Below are 17,930 nucleotides of genomic sequence, written 5' to 3' on the forward strand. Positions count from 1 at the left end.
CATGGCTCCCTTTACCACCACAGATAGAGTGGGGACATGGCTACTGCACCCACAGTTGATTTAGGGGCTGAGAAGTATCCAAGGTAAAAACCTCCCAGCTAAATCACAGTGATGGGGCCAGGGGAGGATTGGAGAACCTAGAGAGTCTCCATCGGTGGTCCCCACAGCCACCCCTAAAAATCCACTCTAAGTCAAAACAGTGTGTTTGTGCTCTACAAATGCAGCTCCAAGGCAAGCCCTCCCAACCGCTTTGAAGGAGATTGTCACCTCAGATCCCTTCCTTCCTCTGGAGTTCTCACCATGGTAAACTCCCCCTTCTCTGGGGCTCAGGAAGAACTAACTTCTCACCTGCCCACCCTAGCCTCTGTCCATGTTCCCAGGTACACACACACACACACACACACACACACACACACACACACACCAGCAGTGAGTTAGCAACAGCTAGCAGAGGGCAGAGACGGGGTCTGGGTGTGGAGGCAGCTTGATGCTCACTCAGCCCCATCTCACTTCCCAGCAGGGCCCCCTGGGCCCAGTTTCCCATTTGTGAAGTAGAATCTCTGGAGCTCAGCTAATTAGTGGCCAGGGGAAGGCTTGGGTACAGTGTGGCCCAGGCCCACCACCACAGAGCCTCGCCATTAGGGCGGTCGATGCTGTGGTGGGGCCAGTGAGGGGAAGAGGGCCTGGAAAAGCTCTGTGCTGCATAAATAATGAGTGGGCAGGATGGAACCGGCTGCAGCTGGCTGGGTTCTATAAAGCTGCTTCCTGTCAGGGTCTGTCTTAGGATGTGGGCCTCCAGCCCCCGCTGCTCAAGCGGCCCTGCCCTCCTGAGATAGGAGAATGCCCCTGCGCTAAATCAATGAGTTTAATTTCCCACGGGTGACAGAAAAGGGAGGGAATCAAAAGCATTAGTTAGCCAGGGAAAAGACTCTGGGAGAGGTGTCTAGAGGGTAAGATTGATGACTCTGTCCTCCCCTCAGTCCCTGAGCAGGGGGGACACAGGGGCCAAGACCTAGGCAGCTCTGAGACAGCAGGGAATGGAGTGGGGAGTGTCAGCCTCCTCCAGGGTCAGCACCAAGGTGGGCTGGTCATGCAACTGGGCTCTTTCCCAGGTTCGAGACTGTGTCCCTCTCTAGCCCCTTTTCCACCTCCCGCCCCATATCTTCTAAGGCCAGAAGTCCTGAGGAGGGGGACCCAGCCAATTCCTTCCTGTGGCAGGGACATCTACACTCCTTGTCCCCACTTTGCTCCTGGAGCCTGGGGTAAAGCCCAGCCCAGCAGCAGCTCCCTCCTGTGGAGCCTGGATGGCCTCTGGCTCCTGTTGTCCACCTGGTTCCACATGGTGGCTCCGTGGAGACAGTGTCCACATGTTGCAGATCTCAGGCTGCAACCTGAACACATGTGGAAAGATTGTCTATACAGATGGTGGTCACCATACCAGAGACTTGGGGAGAATTTTTCCCACATAGATTTGGGGCTCAGGGTTTTGATTTTGTCTTTGCCTCTGAGCCCCACCTCCCAGAGGTGACATGGCCAAAGAGCTGAGAAGAGCCCAGCATGTCAGCTCTGTGGTACCAGGCTGAGCCTCACCCTTGTGACAGGGGTTTGGTCTCACTTTCTAGCATTCCCCACAGCTGGCTGTGTGAGGTGTCCCAAGAGCCCAGCTACAGCACTTGTGCTGTGACAGGAGACTTCATTCCTCTCCCCTTCAATAATCAACCTGTGGGGCAGGGGATTTAGCTCAGTGGCCCTGTGCCTGCCTTGTAAGTGCAAGGTCCTGAGTTCAATCCCCCGTATCACAAAAAACAGCAACAACAACAACAACAGCAACAACAAAATCAACTTGTGTTCTTCGAACTCCTATCGGAGGGGTAGCATCTGCAGGGAGGCACGGTCAGGTGTCAGCTGAGGAGCGGGGGTTCTCCTGTGTTGTGTGGGGAGCACGGGGAGAGGGACAGCACAGGGAAGGGGAAGGATTTGGGGGACAGCGCCTCTGCCCCTAGAAAACAAGGACTGACCGATTTACTTGGTTCTGAAGATTTCATACTACTTTTCATTCTCTTGTTTTCCTTTCTCCTTGTTCTGGAGCCGTTGTCCCCCACCAGGCCCACTAGCAGGACGACTGGGGCCAGAGGCAGGGAAAGGTGTCTTGCCAAGTCTCCCCAGAGCCTCTTCCTGTCAGCCACTACCTCTCTGAGGGGATGGCATTGAGGCTAAATGAGTCCTTGCTTAGGGCGACAGGCAGATGTCTGGGTCACAAGCCATTAGGTAAAGTAACACTCAGTAATTCAGGCTTTGCTGGGCTCCTGGGGTGGTTAGCCCAGACCAGGTCTGCCGAAATCAAGCAAGTTCATTTTGTTTGAACAAGTCTGTCCACACACTCGGTGACTGTTGGTGGCCTGTTTAAAAATGAGTCTTACCTATATGGGAGCCAAACCTTAAACTGTCAGGAGATTTGGCTTCCTTAAGTCCAGGATGGGAAGAGAAAAACAGTTTCTTCTGAGAGCAGCTGTGAGTGTGGTGGAGAGTGAATCTAGGCTCAGAGGCAGGAGACCCAGGCCCAGGCTGGGGCAGGCCTGTCCCCTCGCTGGCAGGAAGTATCCTGTCTGCCAAATGAGGGAGGGGGGTCAAATTGTGGTTTTTAAACTCTGTTGCACAGATGATTCTAGAAGTGCCTTGAGTCTACCATGAGGGAGGGAAGAGCAGGAGGTGGAGCTGCACTCACTTCCACCAGTACCTCCCCTCTAGCATCTGTTTTGCATATTAAGCATGCCTTTGAAGAGTTCTGACTGGGAACAGTGGCCCACACCTGAGACGGAGGACAGCAAGTCTAGGATACAGGGAAAGTTCAAGGCCACTTAGGCTAGTGAGATCCTGTCTCAAAAAAAAAATAATTGAAGAATTCTCCTAAAATTGTTTGAACCCCCTTAGCTGATGATCTCTCCAGAAACCCATGCGCTTCACAGTAGGATTCCAGCTGTCCTGCTGTCTCAAAAACTGCCTAGGCCAAGATGAGCCTCCCCTGAGCACATAGATGGGCAAAAAGGGGGCTGTTTCCATCTCCCTTCTGCCACTTCCCCAAAGGACACTTTGGATAGCTGTCCCTCCCCAGCTGTAACTCCCACAGCCGCACTCAGTGTCTGAGGGGCTCAGTGCAGGGGAGAGGAGGCGCTGGGCCTGCATTGGAAGCCTATGCCTGGGGAGAGTTGGAAGTGGCTGTTACACTTTCCTGGGAAGCAGAACTCCAGTCTCATGCATCCTGGGGCTCTTGCTACCCTCTTGAGGGTGAAATGACTTTGGCCCCAGGACCAAATTCCATTGGAGTCACCTCCTGCCCCGGGTCCCTACTCATCCCAGGAGGCTCTAAGCCTGAGTCTCACTTATAGATTGGGTTGCTGTCCAATCCATTGAGCTTAGTTTTCTCCCCAGTTTTAGCACCCTTCCCCATGGCCACACACACACAGCAGTCTCTCACACAGACATTGTGAGTCCAGCAGTCTAAGCCGAAGGGAAGGGGTGGCAGCAAGGAGGACCGAGGAGCATTTAAATCACAGAAGTATGAGCATCTTCAAACTGATGGTCAGCTCCTTGGTTTGCCAAGTCTTCTTCGTTCACACCTCTCTTGACCCTGTAGGACCCAGTCTTGCTTCTCTGGGTCCTCTCTTCTCCTCACTCCCCATCTGACCTTCTCTCCATGCCCTTCAGGATTTCCCCCAACTGCACATTTTCCACACTATGCTATCCAAAGCCCTTCCCAGCACCTATTCTCAAACAGGGTACTTGCGGCTCCAGACCCTCAGGAGTTTCCCCAGTGCCAGTGGACTGGTGCGGCCTTCCTTTCACAGGCCTAGGTAGTGGTTTTCTTCACTCTAGCCAGTGTTAACCATCCAGCCATGGCCGGGCCCTTACTGCATTAAGATCACAAGGGTGTGTGTGTGTGTGTGTGTGTGTGTGTGTGTGTGTGTGTGTGTGCACTGAGCTTCAGAACAGCACCCTCAGTTCGCCCATTCATGTTACCTGCCTCCTATATCTACCCTTTCACCCAAGCGAGAGTCCTCTCGAGCCATAGCAGAGTTGGCTCACCCTGTTCTTCTCTAATTGTCCAACAAGCCCTGATGGCTTTTGCCTCCTAATGACTCTCATTTGTCCCTTTGCCTTGTCTTGGACTCCTTAAGGACCCCTTCCCCAGCTTGATTTTGTAAGGACTTGTTTAAAACCCACTGGAGATCCCCTGTCTGCAGGAAAAGCCTTGCCCAGCTCCCAGCCCTGATTCTCTTTCTGACCTTAGCTCCCTCCTTACTGCTCCCTGCACACTGAAACACCGACCACCCCCTTTGCACTTATCTGCATGTGAATGTGATAGCAGACTTTTTTTTTGCACCTACTAGGGATTGAACCGAGGGCCACTGCACTGAGCTACACCTCCACACACACACATACCTGCCCCTTTTTTAATTTTTAATTTGAGTCAGGCTGGGCTCAAAGTTGCAGTCCCCCTCCCTCAGCCTCCCAGAGTGCCGGGATTACAGGAACCACCAATGCTGGTTTTTACCAGACATATTTTGATAGCCTTGAACATAGTGTTCTCTGCATATGCCCTTTTCTCTGTCTGGAACACACCTTTCTCCCATCTACTTCCAAATTCCTAAGCTACTCCTGTTTTTTCTTCAAAACCCTGCTCGGTTATTACTTCCTCTCAGAGAGCTTCCCTGAGTGGACCCCTAAACTGTTCATGGCCCCTGGTCTGCACTTTTTCTGGGCTTCCTATGCACTTACTATGCTGCTGTACATCCTGGTGCTTTCTATGTGGCACTGTGCACTGTAGGCTGCAGTATTCCCTGCTGCCTTACTGCTGTCCTCTATCCCAGTGCTCCTCCACTTAGCTGTGTGACCTGGGGCATATTACTTAACTTTTCTGTGCACTAGTTTCCTTACCTGTCCCATGTAAGGAGTGCATGAATAAACACGCATTGTGCTGTTTCTACAAGAGTGCCTGGCCCAAAGAAGGAGCTTGATAAACATCAGCTATTTTTGAAATTATTGATGTCTGCATTCTCTCTTCTGCATTCAGCTCTAAGCTCCTGGAGGGCCAGGACTCAACAGACACAGGGTCCAGCATGGTGTCTGCCTGTGCCAGGTGGTTCCTTAATGCTCTCTGGCCTGTGCTGACCAGGAGCTGGGGGTTCCCTTGTAGAGATCCATGCTAGGGAGACCAACAGCTGCCGGTCTTAAGTGATGAGGAGGCCAGAACAGCACAGAGCATGAGCAGTTGAGGCTGGAGCTTTGTCAGCAGAGGTAGCTCAGTTCCAAGTGTGCTACTTGCTAGTTGCTTAATCTCTCTGTGCCTCAGTTTCCTCACCAGTGAAATAGAAAAAAATTCCACCTCCATCTGTTAGAGTTGTGAGAAACCTAAATAAGGTAATGTCAATGAGATGCTTAGCAAACGGAGTGTCTTGCCACCTTCTCTAAATGCTCCTTAATCTAAAGGTGAAAATAGTGTCCTGAAAGACCAGACAGGAGGAGGCAGCCAGGGCTGACACAGACCCTTTGTGGCACATACCCTGGGCTTCCCCACAAGTACAGGGAGATAGGGAGGGTGCTAAAGGCTAGGGCCAGACACAGAGCTTCTCCCAGGACTGACGTTGGCCATGGGGACAGGGGCTTCGGACAGGGGATAGGAGCTGAGTCCCTGGGCTGCGGCCAAGCGTTCCCTCCAGGGGGAACTATGTGGCACAGATGGGAAGGAGGTCAGGGGAGGCTGCAGCGGACACTGGACCTAGCAGTCAGGAGTGATCATCATCACAATAATGAAACAGCGCCTCTTTACCACGATGCTCTAAGTCTCTGTGCTCCCTGACCCTGTGAGGTGCCCCTATTACTCTTAGCCCAGGCTGCGCAGGAGCAGCTGAGACCAAGATGAGGCCACTTGCTGCCATTGCCGGGAAGTGGTGAAACGCTACCCCTGGGCCTCTCCGGGGTACCCCGTGCTCCCCGGGGCCTCTGGGCCCTGTGTGTGCAGGCCGCGAGTTGTGAGTGTGAGGAGTAGGAGGGACTGTGGGCCTCGGGTTCTAACCTCAGCTCCTCCTCCTCCTCCTCCTCCTCTTCCTCCTCCTCCTCCCCCCCCCCCAGGTGTGGGGCTTTGCACGTGTTATTTCACTCTAGCCTCAGTTCCTCACCTGTGATTTGGGAGTGAAAGGAATAAATACCACCCGCAGGATTGTCCACGGATTAAATGCTCCAGTACCCTCAGGGGTCTTAGTACAGAGCCACTGCATGAGAATGGCTAGATCAGTGGTGACTGTCACTGGACCTTGCACAGCCAGGCCAACTCTGTGGGGCCCACAGGAGGTTACCCAGCCTTGCAGTCCTGCTGATAGAGTCTGGGCCCTACCTGCTGAGAAGAAGCAGAGAATCTTTGCTGGAGTAGCAGCCTCCACTGAGGCAGGTGTATAAGAAAGCCAGCCCTGGGCCGGGGATTTAGCCCAGTGGTTCCACCGCGTGCCTTGAAAGCGTAAGGACCCGGGTTTGATCTCTGGTACCAAAAAAAAAAAGAATAAAAGAAAGCCAGCCCTTTGGGCCTTAAAAGTGTGCTCGCCAGACGAGCCTGTGCTGGGTGGCACTCATCAATGCCAGCAGGGGACTTGCCCTCTTCAAGTCTGTGCCAGCTCCACTCCCTTCATCCCCACCCCACCAAGCTGAGAACAGCTGGAGCAGGGCTACAGTGTGGCACACGTGATGTATGTGCCCTCCACAGTCCCCAAAGCCCCTGGGCCTTCGAAAGTCTGGCTGGCGGGGAGCACAGGCTGCCCTGAACATCCATCTCTGCCTGCTGCTTCTTATGCTGAACTTCAGAAGGAAGGGGAGCTGGGCGTGGTGGTGCATGCCTGTAATCTCAGCACTAGGCAGGCTGGGGCAGGAGGAGCACTGCAAATTTGAGAACAGGCAGGGCTTATGCTGCATAGTTCCAGGGCTAGCCTGAATTGCACAGTGAGACCGTGTCTCAAAAACAAACAAACAAAAACAAAAAAATGGTGAGTTCTAGACCAGTCTGAACTACATCGAAAGACTCTGTCTCAAAAACAAAAGGAGGGGTGACATTTGGGGACACATTCTATGGACTCTACTCACCTCCATCCACTAGATCTTCTCTGGTCCTCTCACCATGTGTGGCAGTAGCTCTTAATGGACTCCCCCACCTCTGCCTGACAGTCTCTTCTCAACACGCCAGCCAGGGTGAGCCATTTTCCACGTAAGTCAGGGCTCGTCAGTTCTTCTCAAAGCCCTCCCATGCCCATCTGTCCTACTTGGAGTGTGACTTTCAGCAAGTCCTGCCACCTTTCTGCTTCATTTCTGTCTGCATTAAATGCCAGAAGCACCCATCTAATAGGATAATTGTGTTAAGCGCATTAACACAGGAAAGTGCTTGAGTAAATCGTGGTTTGTGGTAAGAACCAAATAAATGTAAGCTCTGTCATTATTGTCACAGTGGCCATGGGGCCTCACACCATCTGGCCCAGCTGCTCTCAGCCTGGCGCCCTCTGGCTCAGCCTTGTGGTTTCTTCTAGGACCTTTGCTCCTGTGGCTCTCTGCCTGGAAACCTTCCCTTTTTTGAAAAGATCACCTTCTTTATTATGCTCCTCTGCCACAGTTCAGTGTTACAGGAGCTGTTGAAGGGGGCAGAGGCAGCTCTGTGCTGCTTGGTTTCCGGTTTAGTCTCAACCCCCAAGCCCCACCCATCATCTGGCAGAGTTGGGTTCTGGTGAGGGCCTGATTCATAGATGGCCAACTCCTCAATGTGGCCTCACAGGACAGAGAGAGAGAGAGAGAGAGAGAGAGAGAGAGAGAGAGAGAGAGAGAGAGAGAGAGAGAGAGAGAGGGAGGTCAGAGGGAGGGAGAGAAAAGGAAAGAGAGGAAGGGAGGTGGAGAGAGAGAGAGAGAGAGACCTTTCTTATCATGAAGCCACAGTCCTGTTGCATTAGGGCCTTGCCTTTATTAGCTCATTTAACCTTGATTACCTCCACATTTGTAGTTAGGGCTTCAACATATGAATTGGGTGATGATGGGGAACACAGTGTAATACTTCAGAAGTGGCTGAAGGAGGTGGAAGCAGCTCTGCACTGCTGGTCTCACCTTTCATGCGGAGATACATGTCAGACCATGCGTCCTTCAGCCCTGTCCTGGGTCCTCTGCTAATCTTATCTGGCCCTCACAGTAGCCACATAAGGTAGGTGTGGTCACAACCATTCCATAGTCAAAGAGACCAAGGCCCAGAGAGCTGCGCTCTCTTGCCCAAGTGCCCCAACCCAAGCTGGAAAATGACTAAATACCTTGTCCATGGAACTCAAGTGGCACAGCCCCACCCTCCAGGAGCCCAGGGGCCCTCTCCAGACAAGAGGAGCATGGGGGTGTGGCAGTGGGCGCCACATGCCAAGTGCCCAGCTTGGTGGCCGAGTGCAGCAGGGCACGGATGTCAGTGCAGGCTGGGCTGATCCTCAGTCAGAGGAGGCTCAGCCGGGTGAAGAGGGGTGGCAGGTTCCAGGCTGGGCAGCACGGTCTCCCTTTGAGAGGTCCTGGGACCAGCAAAGGAGGCAGCGACCTCACGAGCGGCAGGAAAGCTGAGAGGTGGGCAGGGTTGGCCCCTGGAGGGCCAGAATGCCACGGGAGCTCTGTGGGTGGTGTTCCTGTGCTCTCTCCCACAGCAGGCAGAAAGGCCCGGGGGAAGAGCTGGGCTGAGCAGTGTCCACAGCACTGCATTCGTTATGTGGCTGGGCTGGGTGGGTTGCTTCAGTCCATGAGTTCGAGACCACCCTACGTAACATAGTGCAACCCTGTCTCAAAAAGGGGTGGAGGTTGGTTTAAGTCTTATAAAGTGCAAAGCCAAGTGTTACTTGGCTCAGCAGAGGAAGATGGCAGCTGTCCCCAGTCCCAGGCCTGACCACCCCAGCTGTGGCCTTGGGAAAGATCTCGTGGCTAATAGACCTTCAGAGATTCTCTGACTGCTGGAGAACTTGAGTTCCATGAGCAGTTTTTCAAGCCTCTCCCAAGAAGGCATTTCCAGCTGGTGGAGTTCTTTAACAACAGGCTCTTGGGGAAGGGGCAGGGCAGTTCTCTAGTATTTGATTCTCGTAGTTTAAATACTCCAGCCCTGGGCAGTACCATGCCATGAATACCATGTTCCTGAACACAGACCTGGCGAGAGATTCACACTGCTGCTGTTGTGAGTCCCCACTGTGGCCTCCAGCATCCTGCTGCTCTGAAATCTCCTGAAGCATGTGCAGCACACACACATGCACACTTACACACACACACACACACACACACACACACCCCACAGCTGACTCTTCGGCACATCCTATTCAGTTCCCATCACTACAAAGTGGCCCTGGAGGAAACAGCCAGTCAGTCTAGTGTCTCTGAACCTCAGGGGCTTTGAGGCCCAACTGGCTCTTCCCCTAGTTGGCACTTGGTGTCTTAATCATAGTCAGCTTTGGTCATTAGTTCTGGAAGAGTCCCCAGGTTGGCCAAGTGCTCCATGTGTTGCTATCAAGGATTCATCTCCCCAACAGACAGGAAGGATCAAGGACCTAGGGCTCCTAAGTTAGGCCTGAGGCCCAGGAGGAGGCCATGGAGCATCTGAAACAGAAGGGAATGTAGGTGTCACCACCCTGTGGGGGCTCAAGGCCTGTACACCTGGCCTTGGCTGCCTGGTGCCCAAGTCCACCCGGCTGCCAACTCTTGAGATGACACCAAAAGGCCCACCTTGGGATGGTGTATCTTCTTCCCCTCCTTCCACCCCACCAGGATAAGACCCCAAGGGGCCAAAGTGCCCTGCTGTGCCAAGGGTGGCAGTTCAGGGGGGTGGAGGCAGCCAGCCTGGGGCCACCCTGATGCGAGGGCCAGCCCGTCTCCAGGAGAGCAGGAGAGGCCAAGTGGGCAGCTGAGGCTTCGTGCAGATATGGAACCTGAGCCGGTGTCCCCAGGGGCCCCCAGGGGCGTTCCTGTTGTCTAGAGAGACCTCATGCTGTCCTGCTTGTCCTCCCTCCCAACCACCCACTGCAGGTTTTTCATCATCAAGGAGAGCTTTCTCCTTTACTACTCTGAGAGCGAAAAAAAGAGCTTTGAAACCAACAAATACTTCAATATACATCCTAAGGTGAGACAGCCCTTCCAGGGCCACAGTGAAGGAGGGCTCATGGGGATACCAGGGGATGATAGGAGACAAGGTTCTGTTGTCTTGCTGCGGTCTAGTAGGGAGTTTTGAGAGCAAATTTTCACAAAGCGCAAGACCCCCAGCCCCTCATATGCCCCTAAGCCTTCCCCAGCCCTTCCTTTTCCTCCTGGGAGTCAGTTCTGGCCGCTGTCTTGTGGCCCCAGGGTCTGGTCCAACTGGGTCCTTTGGCTTTCTTTATCAGAGGTCCCTGAGTGACCAGAGCTGGTGGGGTGGGGCTGCTCTGGTTCCTCCTCAGGGTGTCATCCCTTTGGGGGGCTGCCTGGTGGAGGCCAAGGAAGAGCCCAGCATGCCCTATGCCATGAAGATCTCACACCAGGACTTCCATGTGAGTGAAGCATCCCTCAGCCTGGGTTCAGTGGGGGCACCCCAGCTTCTTCCTGCCTCCCCCGAACAGCCCTGAAGCACGCTGGTGTGGTCAGTGCCTGGGGTGGCTGGAGAGCAGAGTGGCCTACTCTCCAGCGTAGCCGCCTCTCAGGCATGCCCGTGGGTTCCTCTTCCCACCAGGGCAATGTCCTGCTGGCCGCCGAGTCCGAGTTTGAGCAGACACAGTGGCTGGAAATGCTGCAGGAGTCTGGGAAGGTGTAAGTGCTCAGCCTGGAGGGCTGCCTGTGGGTCCTGAATGCCCTGCCCGTCATCTGGGATCCTGGTGGGCACTGAGATGGGGCTTCGGGAGCTGGCCAGGATGGAGAGAGGAAACAGGCCAGATTTCAGAGCACCTGTGCAGGTTCCCTGATTGAGCCTGGGAAGGGTCTTTAGTCACAGGTGGTAGAGATGAACATCATGTATCTCCAAGTCTTGGGAGTGATTCAGTGTCACTGGTTGTATTTGGCACCTCCTTGAAACCATTTCACTGCCCAGGCCTGTAATTAATCCTAGGGAGGGCCAGAGCTAGTGCTTTGTAAATCTGGGTCCAGAACACAGTGGTCCTCAGACAACACAGTCTATTTGCACACAAATGCCTATCCTAGGTCCAAAAAATAACACTGAGTCTCACCTTGTGCCTGTGCTCAGTGGTGACCATGCAGTGGCATAGAAGCCACCTGGAAAGTAATCTCTTTCCTGTTCTGAAAGCACTCTCCGCCCAGTCCCTAGTGCCCCTCTTTGCAGCCCAGGTCAGGCTCCCAGCACTGTAACTGATCGATGTTGGTGTAGTGCCCAGAGCCCTGGGTGCCACAGCGACAGTGAGCACAAGCTGAGATTCTGGAGAGAGGATGGGCGAGTACAAAGCATGCGAATTCTCTTTCTCCTCCACCTTTCCGAATTGACGTTTTTGTTTCTTCTTCTTCTCTCCTCTGTCCCATCTGCCCTCCCTCACCAGGACCTGGAAGAATGCCCAGCTGGGAGAAGCTATGATCAAAAGCCTGGAGGCCCAGGGGCTGCAGTTGGCTAAAGAAAAGCAGGAGTATTTAGGTTGGCTGCAGGGGATCTGAGGGTTCCTAAGGGGAGCTTGGGAGGGGTGTCTCAGGTGGGGCTCAACAGGCTCCACGTAAGGAGTGACTGGAAGGCTTCATTGAGCCTTAAATGTTCTTTTGGTCAATGTGGCTGTAGGCAAGAGACTGTGGTGCCCAGGAGCCCGGACTCTGAACCCAACCTTGTCACTTACCGGTCAGCTATGTGTGTCTTTAGGGAACTCAGCCACTCTAACATTGATTTCCTCCTCCTTAAAGTGGAGATAAAAATAGTCTTTAGCTTTTAGAGGCAGAGTGGAAGTCAAAGAAAACATGCCTATGGGTGCTCGTGGTGGGCTTGTAGTGAGAGATCCATAACTGGAGCTGACCTTGTCCTCCTACCCAGGTCCTGTACTTGGAAGAGAAGCTGGTGAAGCTGGGACCTTGCTCGTTGCATGTCCCTGTCCTCTTCTATCCACTGAAACTTGCAACCCTGCACTGGTTCCCCTCTGCCTGCTGCGCACACCTCCTTCCTCACCTCAGGGCTCTGCGCTCCCTCTAGCCAGACACTAGTGCAGGGCGTGAGGACTAGGGCTACGGCAGCCCTTGGGGCTGCAAAGACTCAAGGATGAGGTCCTGTCCTGGTCCTGTGAAAGCACAAAGCAGGGATGACAGCCAGAAAGGAGGAAGCAGCTTAGGCCATGGAGGTAGCTTCCCTCATCAGAGCTTGGCCCAGCCCCTGGCTAGCAGGGGTTCTAGGCTCTTTGTGGGGAGAGGCTGAGTCCACTCAGGACCTCAGATCTGAGGGAACCTTTTGTGAATGTGTGCTTGCTTTGGCAGACAAACTGATGGAAGAGACCGAAGAACTGTGCCTTCAGAGGGAGCAGAGAGAGGTAGGTGCACTGGAAGATGTTGAGACCTGGCACGCTTCCCGCCCTGGCCCTCAGCAGCCCACAGCATGCTGGCTTGTATTTCTAGCAGAGTGTCACGGTGGGATGCAGGGGCCTGGGCCCCCAGGGGATGTGCTGGGAAGTCAGATGGGGTGGTGCAGCAAGGCCAAGGGAGATGACAATGCTTGCCACTGGCTGTAGCTTCTGGGATGGAGGTGTATTTTTCCTTGCCAACTCAGAAGGAAAGTAGACAAGGGTCAGGGACCACCATCCAAAGAAAAAGCTATCCAAGCATTTTGTAAGCTGCTTGTCACTGATACTCACAGGAGACTAGGATGGCCTCTGTTAACCAGAGATGGGGGTCTGGGCCTATTAGGGTGGTGGAGTTTGATGATCTTGGGGTTCCTTCCTTCTCTGTTGACAACACAGTTCCTGAGCAGGCTCATGATTGGCTTGAAGCAGCATGTGGGGTGAAGGAGACGCTCATTGGTCCCACTAAAGTTCATGTCATGTCAGATCTCCAGGCCGGGTGGACCTTGCCTGGTCTGGGGAGCCACTCCCACCTGAAGGGCAGGGTAGGGTAGGAGTGTGGAATTGGAGCCAGCTATCTGTATTTGACTTTCACCACTTGTAGTTGTTCCACCTCAGGCAAGTTATTAACCTGATGAATGTCAGTACTCTCATCTGGAAGAGGAGGAGAACGATAGAACCCATCTTCTTAGGGATGTTTTGAGGATTAAGGAAAATGTTACCGATAAAGTGTTCAGTTTTCGGCACCTAGTACATGCATAATGAACATCTGTGTTTATGAGTGCATGTTGTTATTAATTAACAACACATCCTGCACATGAACTGTCTGAGACCCAAAGCTACAGAGTGGCTGTGTGGAGAAGCCCACGGCGGGAGGCCCTGATGGAGTCCACTTCTCTGCCTCGTCACTTTTCCTTTTCCTTTTCCTCTTGCCTGTAAGCCGCAGGGCGGGGACTAGCAGCCTAGACAGGTTCAGTGCCTGCTCTCAGGAGCCCCGCACTTCCTCACCATCCCTCACTGGCCTCCGCAGTCAGGGAACGCATGTGCCCTTTGCACCCCAAACCTTCCCACGGCCTGCGCAGCACCTGCCTGGGATGTGGAATGACCTGTGATTCTAATCCAGTAAGACAATCCACTTTTATTTTTCTTTCTCTAAAATTTTATCAGTTATTCTGGCCCATTTATTCTTCCGGCTGGATTTCAAGTCATTTGTTGATTACAAATAATTAAAAAGGTTGAGGCTGTGTATTTGGAAGCCTGGATTTGAGGACTGTCCTCCTGGGTCTCTCTGTTCCCCAGGGCCTGGGTCTCCATGTCCACAGACTCTCATCTGGGTCCCCACTTAGAGTCTGGGCATTTTTGCCACGCAGTCCTGTTTTGAGTGGGACTTTGGTGTGTCACCAGCAACTTAAAGACAGGCGATTGGAGAAGCTGGGCTGGGATGGGGTGATGGACACAGCCACCAGCAGGGAGACTTATCCGTCAGAGAGGCTAAATCTGGGGCACACTCGGCCGGAGGAAAATTTAGATACTCTATCTAGGTCTTTAGCCAGGAAATTAGGACAGCAGAGACCCATTGCACACAGGCCTTGCTTAATGCCACCGCTCATTGGAGGGAGGCTGTCAGCTATGAACTGTCTTTTTTGGTGCAAAATTAGAGTAAATCTCAGGCCCAGCTGGCACCTGCAGTGGCAGGTGCTCTGGGCCAGCAGGAGAGAGAGAACTGTGCCCAGGTCTGCAGTCCTTGTCCACCACGTGCTATAGATCAGCATCTTTTCCTGTCCTGACCAAGGAGTCATTCTATCAGTTTTCCTTTCTTCACTTGCCATCCATTCCATGGGTCTGTCTCCCTGTCTCTTCCCCATCTCCACTCCAGGGCAGAGACTGCCAGGTGTGCTTCACATTGCACAGGCATTTGGTACAATGGCCTAGTGATAAAGATTCTCCTGATGGTTTGTGAGGTCTGTCAGGCAGGCTGGCCTAAAGGAAGACTCATGGGGTGGCACCATGAGGCCTGAATTAGAGTTTCAACTTTATAACTGACTGACTGATCTTGGGCTTGTCAGTTGATGCCTCTAAGCTTCAGTTTCTCCATCTGAGAAATGTAGGTGAGAGCACTCATTGCTACAACCAGGATGGAATGCAGGGAAGGGCTTCTTGTAGTGGAGAGGGCCATGCATTGTGCACTTGGGAGTACAACCTAATGCCCTCCATGTGCCAGAAAGGGTCTGGGACTCTGGGGGCCTGAGGAGAAGAGTACAGGGAGAGCCATCCCGGGCCTCTCTGCCTAGGACTGAAGGACCATGCTCTTCCTTGGGTGCAAGTCCCCTGCGGGTATGTGAGTCTCTCAGCCTCATCTCCTATCCCCTGCCTCCCACACACTGGAGGAGGGTGCCTGCCTTCCTTTCCTTTTCTGGCTGAAGTATGAGAGCCCAGCCTTGCATGTGGGCACATACATGGGAAATCAGACATGCCCAGGACCAGCCTGGCAGGGTGCTAGCCATATCAGATTCTCCTGGTCAGAATACATTGTGAGTGAGAAAGAATGTCATACTTCAAGTATGAAGCTCTTTACCAACCTCCCTGATGAATGTTGATCCTGATTCTGGGTAACTCACTGCTTCCAAGGGTACTTGAAAGTGCTTCTTTGCACTGAGTTGAAGTTTGCCTTCTAGTGCCTTCTTTCCACCCTTGTGTTCCTGCAATTTATGTAGGATCTAAAGGTCAGTAGAACAGGCACGATGAGGTGGAGAAAGGCTTCCGTGGCGTCAGGTCTTAGCCAAGACTCAGGCTGCAGTGGAGTTACTGCACTCATACCATCTTGGCCTACAGGAGCAGAAACTTTTGCCCCTTCAGGTTTCTAAAATGAAGTTTCCTCTCTAATCAGCCTCCCGGGCTATTCCTGGACATCAGCTTCTCTTAAGAGTCTTACAGGTGAAATGAAAAGTACAGAAGTGAACAAGGAGAAAGGAAAGTTCTCTCTCTCTTTCCCTCCCTCCCTCCCTGCCTCCCTTCTTCCCTCCCTCCCCCCCCTTTTCATTAAAACTGATGGAAGGGTACAGAGTTCCCATAGACCGTCTGCTGCCCCCACCTGCCAACCAGCTTCATCCCACACCTCTTTTGTCACAGTTGAACTTGTGCCTTCACTCTCACCCAAAGTTCAGAGCTTGCCTTGGGGCTCACTCTCTGTGTATATTCAATGGATTTTGACCACTGTATGATGTCATGTGCCCATCACTGTAGTATCATACAGGAAAGATGTCTCACTGTCCTAAAAACCCTCCATGCTGCACATATTCACCTCTTCTTCCCCACTCACCCCTGGCAATCTTGGATCTTTGTGCTGTCTCCCAAGTTTTCTTTTCCAGAATGTCATATACAGCCATTGGAATCATACATGTTTAGCTTTTTCATATTGGCTTCTTTTACTTAGCACTATTCATTTAAGCTTCCTTCATGTCTTTTTGTACCTTGGTAACTCATTTTTAGCACCAAATAATACTCTGTTGTCAGAGTGTATTGCATTTTGTTTATCTCTTCTCCCCATTGAAGGACATCTTGGTTGCTTCTAAGTTTTGGCAGTTATAAAGAAAACTACTGTAGGGGCCGGAGATTTAGCTCAGTGGTTTCGCCACCTGCTGCGCAAGCTCAAGGACCCAAGTTCAATCCTTGGTACCAAAAAAAGGAAACTACTGTAAACATAAGTATATAGTTTTTTTTTTAGTGGATGTTCATTTCAGTTCATTTGAATAAGTAACCTGAAGAACAGTTCCTGGATTATAGAGGAAAATTATGTTAGTTTTGTGAGAAGCTGACAAGCTCTTCCAAAGGAGCTGGGCCATTTTGCATTCCCATCAGCAATGAATGAACAACTCTTGTTCTTGCTCTCCGCATTTTTGCTAGCATTTGATGTTGTCGATGTTTTGGATTTTGGCTATTTTAGTAGGTGTGTAGTGGCGTTTCACTGTTGTTTGAGTTTGTGATTACCTAATAACATGATGTTTGAGATTTTTCACATGTTCATTTGCCATTTGTAGATCTTTCACTGGGTGTCTCTTATGGTCTTTTGCACATTTTAAGACTGAGTTGTTCATTTTCTTTGATTTCTAAGAGTTTTTATGTTTTGGCTAACAGTCTTTTATCAGAAACATGTGCAAGTATTCCCTCCCATTCTGTGGTTTATCTTTGCACAATTCAACAGCCACTTTGGAGGACGGTTTGGCAGCTTCTTAAAAACTCCTGTACTTTTTCCATGTGACTCAGCAATTCCACTTCTTGACATTGTCTTTTGCAGAGGAAAAGTTAAAAAATTTTAGTGAACTCCAGCTTGTCAGTTATTTTATGGTGTTGAATCTAAAGAGTCAGCATTCCGGTCACCCAGATTATAGTTTTGTGTTTTATACTTGGGTTTATGGTTCATTTTGAATTTATTTTTTTGTGAAAGGTGTAAGGTTTGTGTCTAGGGTCTCCTTTCTCTTTCTTTCTTTCTTTCTTTCTTTCTTTCTTCCTTTCCCTCCTTCCCTCCTTCCTTCCTTCCCTCTCTCCCTCCCTCTCTCCCTTCCTCCTTCCTTCCATTTAAAATTTAGGATCAGTTTGTCAATAGCCATAAAATAATGTGGCTATTTTCACTGTTATTGTATTGAATATAATGATCAAGTTGGGAAGAAATGCCATTTGACAATACTGAGTCTTCCTATCCATGAACATGGAGTAGCTCTCCATTTATTTATTTATTTATTTATTTATTTATTTATATCTTTCATTAGTTGTGTAGTTGGGACCTTGCGCTTGTAAGGCAGGAGGCAGAACCACTGAGCTAAATCCCTGGCTCAAATCTAAGTACTTTTTAAGGGATACTAATATAGACAGTAATGTGTTTGTAATTTCAAATTCCATTTGTCTGTTGCTGGTATACAGGAAAACAATTGACGTTTGAACATTAACCTTGTAACCTTGCTACAGTTGTTTTTGGGTACCAGGGATTGAACTCAGGACCTTGCACTTTGGAGGCAGGCAGCAGAACCACTGAGCTAAACCCCCGGCCCCTTGCTACAATTGTTTATGAGCTACAGGAATTTTTGTGTCAATTTTCTTGGATTTCCTGCATAGATGATCATGTCATCTGTGACAAAGACAATATTATTTTCCTGTCCCCAATCTGTGTACCATTTATTTCCTACTCTTTTCTTACCACATTACCTAGGACTTCCACTACAATGTTGAAAAGCACTAGTGAGAGGGAACAGCCTTGCTTTGTTACTGGTTGGAGGGAATGCTTCTAGTTTTACACCATTAAGCATGGTGTCAGCTGTAGGGTTTGTCCTGTTGTGTTTTTTTGAGACAGGGTCTTGCTATGTAGTTCAGGCTGCCCTTCAACTCATTATGTGGTCC

At 51.3% G+C, this 17,930-nt stretch overlaps 1 protein-coding gene across 6 annotated transcripts in view; it reads left to right on the forward strand.

Annotated features, from left to right (window-relative positions):
- Plekhd1 (pleckstrin homology and coiled-coil domain containing D1) overlaps positions 1–17,930 on the forward strand; it is a 39,630-nt gene that overhangs the window by 3,281 nt on the left and 18,419 nt on the right. For all 6 annotated transcript variants that reach the window (XR_001182653.3, XR_204856.4, XR_204857.4 and 3 more), the window contains 5 exons: positions 10,060–10,153; positions 10,467–10,556; positions 10,736–10,812; positions 11,550–11,641; positions 12,460–12,512. Coding sequence is in view for 2 of the 6 variants with exons in the window: in XM_004837320.4 (XP_004837377.2) it covers positions 10,060–10,153; positions 10,467–10,556; positions 10,736–10,812; positions 11,550–11,641; positions 12,460–12,512 (406 nt within the window). In the remaining 4 variants the exon portion in view is untranslated. The remainder of the gene's footprint in view (positions 1–10,059; positions 10,154–10,466; positions 10,557–10,735; positions 10,813–11,549; positions 11,642–12,459; positions 12,513–17,930) is intronic.

The sequence above is a fragment of the Heterocephalus glaber genome, unplaced genomic scaffold (genome assembly GCF_053883595.1).
Source record: "Heterocephalus glaber isolate CG9 unplaced genomic scaffold, H.glaber_assembly_v1.0 deba00001608, whole genome shotgun sequence".
NCBI classification, from domain to species: domain Eukaryota; kingdom Metazoa; phylum Chordata; class Mammalia; order Rodentia; family Bathyergidae; genus Heterocephalus; species Heterocephalus glaber.